The sequence below is a fragment of the Plecotus auritus genome (genome assembly GCF_963455305.1).
Source record: "Plecotus auritus genome assembly, chromosome: 3".
NCBI classification, from domain to species: domain Eukaryota; kingdom Metazoa; phylum Chordata; class Mammalia; order Chiroptera; family Vespertilionidae; genus Plecotus; species Plecotus auritus.
In genome coordinates, this window is record NC_137772.1 from 28,751,288 (window position 1) to 28,763,119 (window position 11,832).

The 11,832-nt window shown below is 38.6% G+C and overlaps 2 protein-coding genes across 5 annotated transcripts in view; both read right to left on the minus strand.

Moving 5' to 3' along the window:
- Window positions 1-1,170: 1,170 nt before the first annotated feature.
- THAP1 (THAP domain containing 1) lies at window positions 1,171-9,096 on the minus strand. 3 transcript variants are annotated; one of them, XM_080663061.1, is made up of 5 exons: window positions 8,759-9,076; window positions 5,465-5,660; window positions 4,596-4,911; window positions 2,962-3,139; window positions 1,171-2,102 (listed from the first exon to the last, which is right to left on the minus strand). In XM_080663061.1, coding segments are annotated over exons 1-5 (762 nt in total). In that variant the 5' UTR covers window positions 8,830-9,076; the 3' UTR covers window positions 1,171-2,101. The 3 variants fall into 3 exon arrangements, with proteins under 3 accessions (XP_080519187.1, XP_080519186.1, XP_080519188.1); XM_080663060.1 differs by lacking the exon at window positions 1,171-2,102 and having other exon boundaries at window positions 2,823-3,139; XM_080663062.1 differs by lacking the exons at window positions 1,171-2,102; window positions 2,962-3,139 and having other exon boundaries at window positions 4,243-4,911; window positions 8,759-9,096.
- Window positions 9,097-9,978: 882 nt separating this feature from the next.
- The window catches only part of RNF170 (ring finger protein 170), a 34,937-nt gene continuing 33,083 nt past the window's right edge, over window positions 9,979-11,832 (minus strand). For both annotated transcript variants that reach the window (XM_080663068.1, XM_080663069.1), the window contains exon 7: window positions 9,979-10,900. In XM_080663068.1, coding sequence (XP_080519194.1) covers window positions 10,778-10,900 — 123 coding nt within the window. In that variant the 3' untranslated portion in view covers window positions 9,979-10,777. The remainder of the gene's footprint in view (window positions 10,901-11,832) is intronic.

Here is an 11,832-nt window from a genome sequence, read left to right on the forward strand (position 1 = left end):
TGGAAGCCACTAGTCTTCTTGGGTTGGCACTTCTGGTACAGAAACTTTACCTATAAGCCAGCCAGCAAGAGGTACTCAGGGTCCCAGTATTCTTCGCCAGCTGTACCCATCCTATGAGTGGGAACTGGTTGAGAAAAGGGAGTCCTGATCTCTTGGCTGCATATACTTGGGAGTTTAGCCTTTGCAACACAAAGCTAGAGGGGCCTGAGAAATACTGGCAGCCTGCCCCTCCCTTAAAGATACCATATCCTTGATAGGAAGAGGGAGCATTGTCTTCTTGGCTATACCCACTGGGAGTGGAGCTATGATAGCACTGAGCTATGTGTGTGGTTGGGGAGGGAAGAGGGAGGTGTAGGAAGAGAATAGGTTGTGGCATAAATGCCACAATCTTAAAGTTCTTACAGAGATTTGGGTTTTCTTGAATGTTTCGTTTGTTATATGCCCTTAGGACCACATGGACTTTAAATGGTTATTTAAAAAAAATTTTTTTTCACCTGTTACAGCAGTTATGGAGGGGAGCTGGTCACAGGTCCTCATGTAGTCATTCCAGAAGTCAGGTCTATTTATTAATATTGTAGTTTGTCTCACCAAAAATAGTTTAAAACAATGAAAGTTTATTCATATCCCTTAGGATATTAAAAATAAAACTTTTATCATCTCAAAACCCAAAATACTATGAATTTAGAAAAGAATAAAAATTCTCAACAGATTTTTAAAGCTTAATTATAACTGCTATTTTTGTTGGTCTACAAATCAGTGTTTGCTCTTTATTTTTCTTTCACATCAAGGATTGTATTTTAATACATAACTGTACTAAGCCATAATGCCCAGAAACACAAGTTACCATCAGACAGAGCAATGCTCTTCACTCATTGTCATCCAATGCACTTCGCAATATTAGAGAGTAGTAAACCAAGCAAGCCCACCTGTTTACTTTTTCTCCTTTAAATGCTACTCAAGGCTGGCTATCTTTTTAAAATTCTGGAACACAAATTAAGTTTTCTTTTACAGATCATGAGGACTTTTAAATACATTACTTTATGTCACTTACTCGTGGTTTTATAAAAGCCACAGGTGTGGGGTATTGTGTATGTGTGTACAATTTTTTTGATAAGTGATCGGAGAATATTAATTTAACCTAAAAAGTCCACATTAATTTAACCTAAAAAAGTCCATTCAAGTGAAACTTTTATTTGCCTTCACCATTATTATTATACTGCTAAGAAAGGGATTACACAAATTATAAAGGAAAATAATTTCATGTACTTGGATTTCCAAGTAAAAAGTTGTGCTAGTAATTTTAGACACCACTGCTTTTTACTTCAATGGCAGAAATATTTTTAGCACACATAACAGGTATAACAATTAGTAAACATTTAAATTATTTTACAAATTTTCAAAACTTCTGTAATTTAGAATTTGACAGTTCAAACTATGCAGCAGTTCAAAGTGAAGTTTATATTTGTATTATAAACAAGTACAAATAGTGGCAACTAATGCTATCCTAATCCCAAAACCCAATTTAAAGAATCTAAGCAGAATTGATTAAATGTAAACGGCAAAGAAAGAACAGATGACCACTGTCAGCAATATTTTACAAGGAAATTTCTTCAGGGTTTAGAGGTTGGGCTAGTGTTCAATGATTTCTAAGTCCCTTCTAATTCTAAAATTCTATAGTTTTCCTAGCAGTTCTATTAAGAAACAATTATTTGTTCTCACCATTAATTATAGCTAGATTATGTCACACACAGGTGGATATTTTAGTGCGTTGCTATATGTTAAAATAAATGTTACCTTTCAGAATATGCTGCAGTTCACAAGTCCTCTATCACTTTGTTTCAGATTGAGATCTTGTCCCTGTTTTAGAATGAGTTTCACTATGTTTGAACAGGACCTATTGTATCCTAAATGTTATCCTTTTCTTGGCAATGTTATAAATAATAGACAAAATGAATATTTAAAACATTCAACAAATGTTACATCTCAAATTCAGAAATAAGCACCTGTACCTCAAAATCCCTATGTTAAACTATGACATATTAATATGCAAACAGTTGGTATACATGTTTCTTGCTCAGTTCTCTCCAAGCATGGATTTATGTCTGTCATGAAAAGAAAATAGCTTCAGGTTAAATCATAATGCTAAGATGCTTAGTAATTATTATCATCACTTTTACAATTCAATGTTGGATTCTTGATTCTGGACACACACACATGCCCGCATGTACGCACACATATACCCACGTGTACGTACACACACACACACACACACACACACACACACACACAGATTTTCTTTTATGTAGACAACAATTTATATAAAAACAAAATATTTATCCACATATCCTCCAAGAATTGCTAGAGAGATGAAATGGAGACTTTACAACTGGAAAATGTTGTGATTCATTAGAATTAGTTCTAAATATTATCAGACTAAATAGCTTCAAGTAATCTTCGAATCAAAATGTTCTGTTTTTGAAATACTGGTTCATCAAAAATCAAATCTCCATGAATCAAAGTACTATTCATTGGCAGCCTTGCAGTGAATTACACTGAAAAATAGGTCTACAAAAACACTTTGAACATCATTTTTAATACTGCCTTAAAAGGTCTGTTACTCTTCAACTATCTCAGTGTACTTTGAAATTTAAAATAATTATAGTTGAAACTGTTACTTTAAATCTAAGTAGGTACATGCTATGGCAGTATTTCATTACTCAGAACATATTTCATTTCAAATATATGAAAAATTTATCACAGTCAGAATACAATTCACAGTTTGAACAGAAACCTCAGTGTTTAAATCTCAACATTCAGGAAAATAAACACTACATATTAAGTTGCTTTTGAATACAAAACATTTCAGTGAGATATAATTTCTAATTTGCGGTAAAAGTGAAGAAATCATTTTTTATGTGAAGCCTTGACCAAAATCAATTAGTCAAGTTCAAGATTACCTACCATATTATGGCCCGGCCAGTGTGGTACAGTGGTTGAGCATTGACCCATGAACTCAGGTCATGGTTCGATTCCCCGTCAGGGCACATGCCAGGGTTGTGAGCTTGAAGCGTGCAGGAGGCAGCCAACTGATTCTCTCTCATCGATGTTTCTATCTCTCTATCCCTCTCTCTTCCTCTCTCTGAAATCAACAAAAACATATTTTTAAAAAATTACATTATGGTACAAATCAAACTCTACTGACATGGATAAGACCCATTTTTATTACTTCATTGATAACAAGGCTTCCTGTTTGTTAAAGAGTGTTTCTTTCACTGGAGATACACTTTTTAATTTTATAATGCTAGACAATGGGGCAAAAAAGAGGGGCCCACTTTTAAAAAATCCACTCTTCATTTTCTGATTTTAAGATATCCTATCTTTTTTTAATGCATTGGCTTGTCAATTTATCTTTGACAAATGATTAAGATAAATGAAACTTCTATCTTTACAAATAAGAATGTGTGAATAAGATTACATACAGTCAAACCTCGTTTCTCGACCATCTCCCATCTCGGAACAATTTGGTTCTAGACCAAGTCATTCACAGAAAACAATGTCTCAGTTGTCGACCAAAACTTCAGTTTTTGACCAACAACTCTTTCATGCTGAGGTATCAGCATAACAAAAAGCTTCTCAAAGGCAACAAGCAAAGAAGAGAATGCTTTTGTTGCTGGCAATTAGCACAATTTTAATACATAAAGATGCCAATAAGAGTGCTAATGTAGCTAAGAGTGTGAAAGTGCTCACAAAACAGCAATCACAGGCAATTGAATAGGTAGAAAAACTGTTGTTGATTGGATAAAGGAAAAGAAGTTAGCTGGTGATAGCATTCTGGAGGCAGTGATCTATGAAAAATTCCTTTAAGGCTAATAGGGGTGGTTCCATAAATTTAAGAAAAGAAGTGTTTATTTATAAATTAAGCAGTACATTAGCCATGTACTGTATATAAGAAAGGTTGAAACAGGGAATCATTTGGGGGTCTGGGATGAATTAATTCAATTTACATTAATTCTAATGGGAAAAAATGATTCTGTTTTCAAACAAATCACTTCTCGAACAGCCTTCTGGAAAGAATTAAGTTCGAGAAACGAGGTTCCACTATATTCTGAGAAGTTATGTCCCATGATCTAACCCATACTTCTGATTTAAAATATAACTAAGTTCTCTCAATAAGCTAATTTTAAATTTTCAACTTAAATCATCCTTACTGTACTGTTCTCATTCTCTTTCCTTTTTATTTTTACATTATTTCTGTAAATGCTCAAATTAAAAAACAAAAACCCTCAGTCTTGAAACCAACTTATATTGGAGCTCTGAGGTTAGTTTATAACTTCCAAAATATTTGTTAAAACGTATAAACCCCGAAATTACAAACCAAAGAATTAACAATTTTATAGTATATATCTAATTTATTTAAAAAAATATTCTGAATTGTTTTTATACAAGTAATCAAGTGCTATTTTTTCAAATGAAACTCCTTTATAGGCTAGAAGAGGGTATGTGGTATTGCCCCATTAAAAACCAATACAAATTTCATTTTTTCTATACCGGTACTTCAACTATTTCAAAGTAATTTTCTGGGAGAAACACAAAACCTCTCTCTGGTACGTCTTTCTCTTTCTGGAAGTGCATGGCCTCCTTTAATTTTTCAAGCTGTCGTTCTTGTCTTCTGCATCGTTGCTGTGCAGTCTTGAGCTTCTTTCTGAGTTTTTCGACTTGCAGTTCTAGCTCTTGAATCCTTTTTCTCTGGTGCATTGTATCCTCCACAGTATAGTTGTGATCACAGAAAACTGAGAGATTATCAGGGGTCTGAAGAGGAGGCATTAGTAATCCAATAGCAGCATCAACCTGGGAAATGGGAGGTTTTAAAGGAGGTGGGGAAGGCTGTTCTTGTGGCTCCAGATCTTCCTTCTAAAACAATAATGCAAAGCATGTTTGAATTTAATAACTAGAAACAACAGTTTAAAAGAATTTATCTGTGGAATTTAAGAATGTTAAACTTTTTTTTTTTTAATGAAGTCCAGTAAAAAAAATTATTCCAAAATGAGGAAATACTTTGTTTTAATTATATTTTTCTACCTGAAGTAGAAATGAGATGCAAGAATGAGACAGAATGACTAATCAAATTTAATGAATTACTGAGTATTTAAAACTGAGGGGGAAAATACTTTGAAATTGAACTGTCATTGATTTAAAAAAAAAACTGATCACTATACAAAGTAGGAGTACAGAGTATTCTTAAAATAAATTACAAAGCTTGATTGAGTTTCTTAGTGTGAAGATATTTAACTTTGATAAAGTATATTTTGTATTTTTTAAAAGTATATTACTGTTAACAGTGGTTATTTATGAGGAATAGGTTCCAGGTAGCATTTATTTTCTTAAGACTACTCTGAATTTTCCACAATAAATACATTAGTTTTTAAAATGGGGGGGAAAGCCAGTCTTTTAAAACACACATTACCTTGTCACGTGGTTCAGTACAAAGAAATATTGTGGGTACAGCATTCTCTTTCAGTAACTTGTTGTTGCACTCCCTCTTAAAACAATCTGGAGTAAAGTGTTCCGAACAAATACTGCTATACTTGGTGGGTTTAAAGTTTTTTCTTCTGATAGCTGCCTCCCATTCTTTACAAAGATTGGGTCGAGTAAGAGGAAACCTAAGAAAATGACATAATTCAGTTCTCTGACTTTATTTTTTATTTTTTTTAAAGGCACATCCAAACTTTCTGCTTAGGAAAGAAACATCTTACATTGTTAACACACTGAGTATTTCATTAAAACGCTAGTTCTGCTTTTTTTTGTTTGTTATTAGTTGTGCCTTTATTCACCTCAGTTCATTAAAAATGTACTTGTTTTAAATATCCGATAAAGTGACCACTCACTAATGTGGGATATAAGTCACCCCTCCCAACATGGTATTTTTTTTAAAAGCAGTATTTCTTATAGAAATCTTACTGATCACACAATAGTTCTAAGAATGTCAGATATTAGTAATAAGACAGGCCCTTTAAAAATTTACCGAATGTAAAAATATATGGATTAAAAGTTAGCCATGCCTAACTGGTTTGGCTCAGTGGATAGAGCATCGGCCTGCTGACTGAAGGGTCAAGGGCACATGCCCAGGGTTGTGGGTTTGGTCCCCAGTAGGGGGCATGCGGGAGCCAGACGATCAATGATTCTCTTCATCATTGATGTTCCTCTCTCTCTCTCTCCCTTCCTCTCTGAAATCAATAAAAATATATTATTAAAAAAAAAAGTTAGGGCCCTAGCTGGTTTGGCTCAGTGGATAGAGCATCGGCCTGTGGAGTGAAGGTCCCGGGTTCGATTCCAGTCAGGGCCACATGCCCAGGTTGCAGGCTCGATCCCCAGTAAGGGGCATGCAGGAGGCAGCCGATCAATGATTCTCTCGCATCATTGATGTTTCTATCTCTCTCTCCCCTCTCCTTTCAACTCTGAAATCAATAAAAATATATTTTTTAAAAAAAGTTAGCCATGTTGATGGATGTATGCAGTGGGAAGGGTAGCTGAAGAAAGGTTTGGGGTGGAGGGCCCAAATGTGTAGTATCTGTCCCCCCACTCCATTACAGTAAATAACTTTCACTAACAGATACAGGTATTCCATACATATCTAAATACACAAGGGTAAATCATGTAGCTCTCTAATCTCTCACTTATTATTGTTTGACTTTTTATATTGAAGACACTGAAAATTTCAAGTAAAATACATACTATAGGATGAATTTGTATTATTTTTTTACCAGTGATTTCCTGTTCACTGTAAAGCAAAATTGCATGTTTATATCTACAGACTGAGAAAAAGAAGATTCTAGTTCTTAGAAACAGTCTGAAAAATATGAATGAATCAAATTATATTAAATCACTATAACAAAGAAATAAAAGATTATTTTGATTTACCTTTTAACCTACTGAAATATGTCAATTAGGCCCAGATAAAGGGACGTAGTAAGAGTTTAAATTTATTGCGATTTTATTTTTCCAGTTTCTCTTCCACGTAAGGTATGCTAGAGCCTCACTCTGCTATTGTCATGAAGATCTAATGGACCCTTATGACAGTCCCTTTGTCCAACACAGCTCTTCCCACGGCCACCATGTAGAAACTGGGGAAAGTAGTATTCCTAGAAGACCCTGCTAGAAATGGCTTCTAGAAGTACAAACATGGTAGCAATCACAGGTAACCTTCAACACCAAGGATTACAAGTGCTCAGGTTGTTTGTGAGGTTCCATCAAGATCTTTCCCAAAAAACTGTTCTTTTAGATAAAGGATGAGATGTAGGTTACTCCTTTCGATTCAATGAACTGTTTAACAGCCAGCAGAAACTCAGTATCTCTGATGGGTGAACATCATCCTTAACTAGCTCCCAGTGCCCATGAAGGGCTTTCCATATTTTTAGATTCCTTCTGCCCTATCATTAGAATGGGGAGGTAGAGAGCTGAACAAATGTACAATCACCATCTCCTCACCGATTCCTACACTGGAGAGGTTGTCAATTCATCAGCTTTTGGAAATCCCAGTAAGTGATAATTAGGATACACTGAACTGAATCCTAGAAGTGTTAGTGTTCATTCCCTTCTCAGAGGAGGGAAACAACAACACTCAAGATCTTTCTATGTATGGTCCCTCTCATACCAGATAAAAAATATAAAAATGCATCCACATCTGCTGTTAAACATAAATGACCCCCACAAAAAAAAAAAACAAACAAAAAAAAAACCCTAAAAGAATATTTAACATTTTGCTTGTGTAATCATTTAGCTATGAAAAAAATCACATAACTTACCACCGGTTTTAATTTCTTAGCTATCAACCTTTATAGTCAGGATTTTTTGCAAAAACGTTTTAATGTGAATGTAATAAAATTTGAAAATACTGTACTGAATCTGGCTGAAATAAAATGCCATTGTGTCACACTTTGCAGATATTTCATTATCATTAAGTCATTTCCACTTTGCGGTTTTATTTTCAAGAAAGTATTTTTCTTCCACGACTCTGACTGCAGCACCTTTTGGATAAAACAGTCCCGAAAGATGCGGGGCAGGTTCTTCTCCCAGGGCTTCCTCTAGGCTCCTGAAATAGCTCACATTGACCTTTACTGTGGCACTGGATCACGGTCCGTATGATTACTGTCCATGTTACCACTGCTGTGTACTGAAAACCAACTATTCATCGTAGCAGTAAAACTTAAGAGGCCCTTCATGGTTGTTCCTAGAAATTGGAACATACCCATCCTCCCTGAAATCCTGGCCAAAAACCAATCCTTAATGATGCTGGCCTCCCATCCACAAAAAAAAAGAGTGACTTTTTTTTAAGGTCCCTTTTTTAAATTTCAAATTTACTTCTAAAGAGTAATTTATTACCACCCGGCTTCTCTATGACCTGGTGGTGAAACCCGGCACTTCCTCTCGGCCTCACGACCAGCGGGGCCCGAATACTCCAACTCCAGGCGGCGAGTGAGCCTCGCGCCAGGGGCCGGAACTGAAGCGCGAGAAACGGTCGCCGATAGTGGCGGCGACGCGCGCCGAGAACGCGCAGCCCGCAACAACGGGGACGCGGGCACCGACACCGGGCGGGCACGCCCGCTGCCCTGCGCGGAGTAGACCCCGAGGAGCGCACGGCCGCGCCCCGCCCCTGCCTACGCCCCTCTCGCTGGGTCTCGCGCGGACACGCGCCTGGCTCCGCCCCCGAGCCTAATCGGCCGCGCGCCCCCAGCCCGAGATGAGGCGAAGGGGTACTTACTTGTGAAAAGAAACAGGCTTATCCTTATGATATCGGTTCTTGCAGCCGTAGGCGGAACAGGACTGCACCATCCTTCTAGTCCTCAGTCGTTTCACTTCTGCCGCTCCAGCAGGCAGGTGAAGCTGTTACCAATGTCGCTGCTCTCGGCTTTGACACTCTCGCTTCTTCTGTAGCTTTGGCCAACAGTTACAGTGATGATAGCCTCCGTCCGGGGTGCCTAATGTGCCCGTTTTGTTGTTTGCATTAGCAGAAGGACCACAACCATCCCCCGTCTCCCATCTCCAAGATGGCGGAGGCAGCTTCAACCTCAGCTCTCGCGAGGAGTTCGTCCTGCTCTCTCTGATTAGTTTTGAGGTCAGAAGTAACGCTCCCTGGGAAGCAGGCCATTGGTTGAGACCCGGCGTGTGGTGCGACGGGCTCAGCGTTGCGGAAGTGGGCGGGCCTTCGACCTTCCGGAAGGGAGAAAGGAAGTGCTTGCGAGAGGCGGGGAGGGGAGCTGAGCGTTTGTAGGGTCAGGCTCCGCCGCCCCAGCTGTCCTCGGGTTAATTTATCAGGGGCGGGTTAGCGTGGAGACCTGTACGGTCTACTGGGCCTGCTGGTGTAAAGGGGGACAGGTGTAAAGCTGAGGTCGCTGGGTTATGTGGCGCCGATTTCCTCAAAAGGGCGGCCACTGATCATGATTTGTAGAAACCCAAATTCCCATTAATAGTTGAATGTATAAACTGTGATATAGTCATACAATGGGATACCATAGAGCAACCAAAATAAAGAAGCTGTGGCCCATACGCTATGGAAGGTTCTTACAAAAGTCAGACAAAATATACTATGTGATTCTATTTTTTTTGTAGAGTAGTAAAGTAGGCAAAACGGAAGTCAGAAGAGGTTACTTTTGGGGAGAGAGGCAATGAAGGGGGGCCTATGGGATGGTGGTAATGTGCCTGCTGACTGAAGTGGTTAAACTGTGCTCACTTTATGGTAATCAGTGACCTTGATTGATTTATAAAATGTTTGATGTTCTTTAATAAAATAGCTTTTAAGCAAACAAGGGCCATATAAGATATGCAAAACTGCCCTTTTTTAAGAGAATGATATGCTTATATGCTCACTTGGCCCCTTCAATAAATATTTAAAAACTGAATATATGTCTTAGACGACCGTTCGAGGGAAAGATAATAAATAGGGATAAACTGAAGAAGGGTAGTTAGAAGTTTGATGTTTTTCAAAGCTTAATTCATTTATTATAACTAGAGGCCCGGTGCACAAATTCATGCATGGGTGGGGTCCCTCTGGGTGGCCTGCAGGGATCAGGCAGAAACCCACAGTCCAAGGCCACCTGCAGCTCCTACCTGCCGCTCCCGCTCATCCCCGCCCCACTGTGCTCGGGCTCACGCCCAATCATTCCCGATTGATCGGGAGAGGCTAGCGCTGCTGCAGCAGCACTTGCCAGCCATGAGCCCTGCGTCTGGCACCCTTCCAAGGGGAGTGGCCTGCGAGATCAGGCTGAAACCGGCTCTCCCAACATCCCCGTGAGGGGGTCCCGGATTGCAAGAGGGCGCAGGCCAGGCTGAGGGATCCCATTGGTGCATGATCGGGCAGGGGAGGGACTGCTGGAGGGCACCAGGGCGTGTCAGGCCCATCTCACTCAGTCCTGATTGGCTAGACCCCAGCAGCAAGCTAACCTACCAGTCTGAGCGTCTGCTCCCTGGTGGTCAGTGCACGTCATAGCGAGCACTTGAGCATCCTTAGCATATCACTAGCATATTACGCTTTGATTGGTTGTTGAGTTCTGCCATTCAGTCTATTTGCATATTACCCTTTTATTATATAGGATACTTTTTAAGGAAAAAAATTTAAACATTGACATTTAAAGAGTAAGTTTTGTTACAGTTATTCTAGGATAAACTTTATCTTGTTTGATAAACTGAAGAAAAATAAGCCACTTGTTTTGACATAGGAGAGGGCTAAAGATGTTTTTAAACTCACTGATATCTAACAGTTTAGATTTTATCCATTTGTATTTTAGAAAATACCTTTGCATTCATCCTCTCTCTGGGCCTCCTTATCTTCATCTATGGAGTAAGGCTGAAGGACTAAATGAAGAATTCTTAATTTGGAATCCACAATGTTCAGGTCTTGAATCCCCTGAAAAGGAATAAAAAGTATACATACATGTGTATACATGCATTTTTCTGGGGAGCTGCCCATAGCTTTCATCTGATTTTCACAGAAAATACAAACACTAGCCAATTTGTAAGGACCCTTACATCTCTAATATTCTAGGATTAGTGAAACAAGATTAATTTTCATGTAGATATAAATTATAGGTTTTCCCTAAGACTACAGGGGTGAATGTTTTGATCTGAATAGTGTATCTTTAGATAGTTTTTAAAATTTTTGTGTTTTTAAACAAATTAAAATCTATTAGATAACAGTGAGTTTTGGATAGAGCGTCGGCCTGCGGACTGGAGGGTCCCGGGTTCGATTCCGGTCAAGGGCATGTACCTTGGTTGCGGGCACATCCCCAGTGGGAGGTGTGCAGGAGGCAGCTGATCGATGTTTCTCTCTCATCGATGTTTCTAGCTCTCTATCCCTCTCCCTTCCTCTCTGTAAAATATCAATAAAATATGTTTAAAAAAAAACAAAAACATCTTTAGCCCTTAGCCCTCTCCTACATCCCATATTACATTTCCCTCAAAAAGCCTATAGCTAAATACCACTAGTCCGATAAAGAATAAAGGAAAATATCCAAACATGCTCTGTGTTTTCTGACAGTGTTTACTCCTCTCATGTACCAATCTGGGATATGGGACCAGTCAGAGGGTACAGATGGATGAAGATGACAGTGACTGATAACATCTAAAATTTGCTTGCAGTCAAGGACTCAATGCTTAAAACAAATATTGATGTCATGAAAATGGTCAGGTTCTGACAGAACAACAGAAGCTCAATGTTTGTCTTTATCTCTGTGATTATCAGCAGCCCTTAAAGCCTACTAGCTTGGTCCTGGAAGACAAGTGTTAGGGCCTTCAAACCTTGAGTGCCCTTTCCTATTCTGACCCAGTCCCAGGTTTATG